The sequence below is a fragment of the Branchiostoma floridae genome, chromosome 6 (genome assembly GCF_000003815.2).
Source record: "Branchiostoma floridae strain S238N-H82 chromosome 6, Bfl_VNyyK, whole genome shotgun sequence".
Classification (NCBI taxonomy): domain Eukaryota; kingdom Metazoa; phylum Chordata; class Leptocardii; order Amphioxiformes; family Branchiostomatidae; genus Branchiostoma; species Branchiostoma floridae.
This window is the reverse complement of record NC_049984.1, coordinates 1449321-1451259: the sequence shown is the minus strand read 5'-3', so window position 1 is coordinate 1451259 and position 1939 is coordinate 1449321. Positions and strand designations below refer to the sequence as shown.

The 1939-nt window shown below is 43.8% G+C and overlaps 1 protein-coding gene across 1 annotated transcript in view; it reads left to right on the top strand.

The window, feature by feature from the left end:
* The window catches only part of LOC118417409 (gamma-aminobutyric acid receptor subunit rho-1-like), a 71583-nt gene that overhangs the window by 14458 nt on the left and 55186 nt on the right, over positions 1 to 1939 (top strand). The window contains exon 2 of the mRNA XM_035822965.1: positions 1151 to 1263. Coding sequence (XP_035678858.1) covers positions 1151 to 1263 — 113 coding nt within the window. The remainder of the gene's footprint in view (positions 1 to 1150; positions 1264 to 1939) is intronic.

Sequence of the window (1939 nt, the reverse complement as noted above, 5' to 3'; positions counted from 1 at the left end):
GCAGACTGTGTTGTTAATATTTTCCGAATTGTCGCATATACCTGTCTATTCTCTAGGATAAAGTTACTACAAGAAAAAGCAGGACCATGGTAGAATTACACATTCTATTCCATACGTACGTATGCCATACGGGCTCATGTATGCATGGATGGGGCAAAATGTGTTTCCTAATGAGTCATCGCTCCAACTAAAGTCAATCCTGTAGTTGAGGCTAGAGTGGTTACGTACCACAATCCCCGTGATATATCATTATCCAGTAGTATCCCCATAAGGTGACGACTGGGCGTGCTTTAATCGGGCCAGTGTGACTCATCGTAGGGCGTGGTCCGGAGTAAATCACCGCTAAAGGTCCTCTCGGCCATGATTGAAGCGGTAGCCGTATGCGTTCTTTTACGGATAAACTTGCCCTTCCTTTTTCGAATAATCTTCCTGGTGCCTTAGAAGGCAATACACGTTTTCCCGGTTGTTTAGTATTTTCTATATTCGGCAAATGGGTTTCTGTACGTCTTCATGTACTACTGCCTTTGGGCAGCATCTTACTTTGCTTAAGAGTTGATGAGCAAATGAGACTTAAAATGTATCTGCAAATCTTAACAATCTTCCCTCCTAATATCTGACTTGAGATAATTTGTTGCTGCTAACAGTGTGATGTTATCAAAACGTTTGAGTCGCCACTTTATGCAAATACATGTTAACACTCAAACTATAAACTTCTCCACATAGGCCAATGTGAAAGCGTTACCATGACTGCATTCCATGGTCTCATTGAAAATCGTTATACTCCTATTTCCCTAGGACGGAGCTCTCTCTGCGTTCTCGCTGCGACCTAAAATTTGACAGATATCTCAACGAATAGTATAGAAAAGAAATGAACCTTTTTTTTTACACTTTGTGCGTTGTCTTGTCTTCTCGGTTACGCTTTGACATCGTGTATCTAGTACGATTCATTAGGTGAAGATCACACATATCTTAATAATATGTAGATTGCAGTCAGAGCGCAGCGCAATAGTCGTCTAATGGAAAGGGGGCCTACCAATATGTTTACAACGTAATGTGTACAGAAAGTTTCTTTTTATTACGCTTGAAAGCTTCTTCGTCACCAATTTTATCCTTTTAATCAGGAGCCCGATATCTTCCCCCTCCTCCTCAGGGGCCCGAGCGGAACTGTTCCCCCGACCCTGTCCTTCATGACGCCGCCCGCAGACAGCACGGCGTACCCCACCTTCCCGGAGGGATACAGGCCCTGGGACAGGCCGCTACAAGGTAGGTGCTGCAAACTTGTCAAATAGTTGTGTTAAGATCTCCAAACACTAATGCTTGTTGGGATTAATGATGGAGAATTAGGTGCCCCACACCACTTGTAATCAACGCACTTCCGCGTGCAGGAATGTGTTGTGTAGAATTCTAAAAACCACTCAGAAATAAGTCCAAATGAAATTGGCATTACGGCAATGAATAGAGGCGTCAAACTGAATGACGTATCGAATGAAACTCCATCTCTGACGCACGTCGAACAATGTTATCATGTAGACAGGTGTTCTCATGTCACTTAAATGGATGTTCTACTGGCGGCTTTCTTTCTATGCTTTTAGAGGCGATTATTTAGTTGCCTACGTAACAGATGAAGTACACTGCCAGTACCGCGTCATTCTCACGTCAGCACGACAGGAAGCTCGTCAGGCTGCTTCCTGCTAACGAGTTGTGAATAAGTGTATTTGGCATTGAAGCCATGAATAGAGGCGTCATGCTGAAAGACCGATCGGACGCACATCGAACAATGTTATCATGGCTGCTTCCATTTTGTGCTTCTATCGCGCTTTCGTTTGCAGACATTTGGGGCTAATTCCAGACATCATTCGGAAATACCTCCAGAAGAAAGGCATTACAGTAATGAACAGAGGCGACTAGTTGCCTAGCGTGACGGATGTACAATACCGGT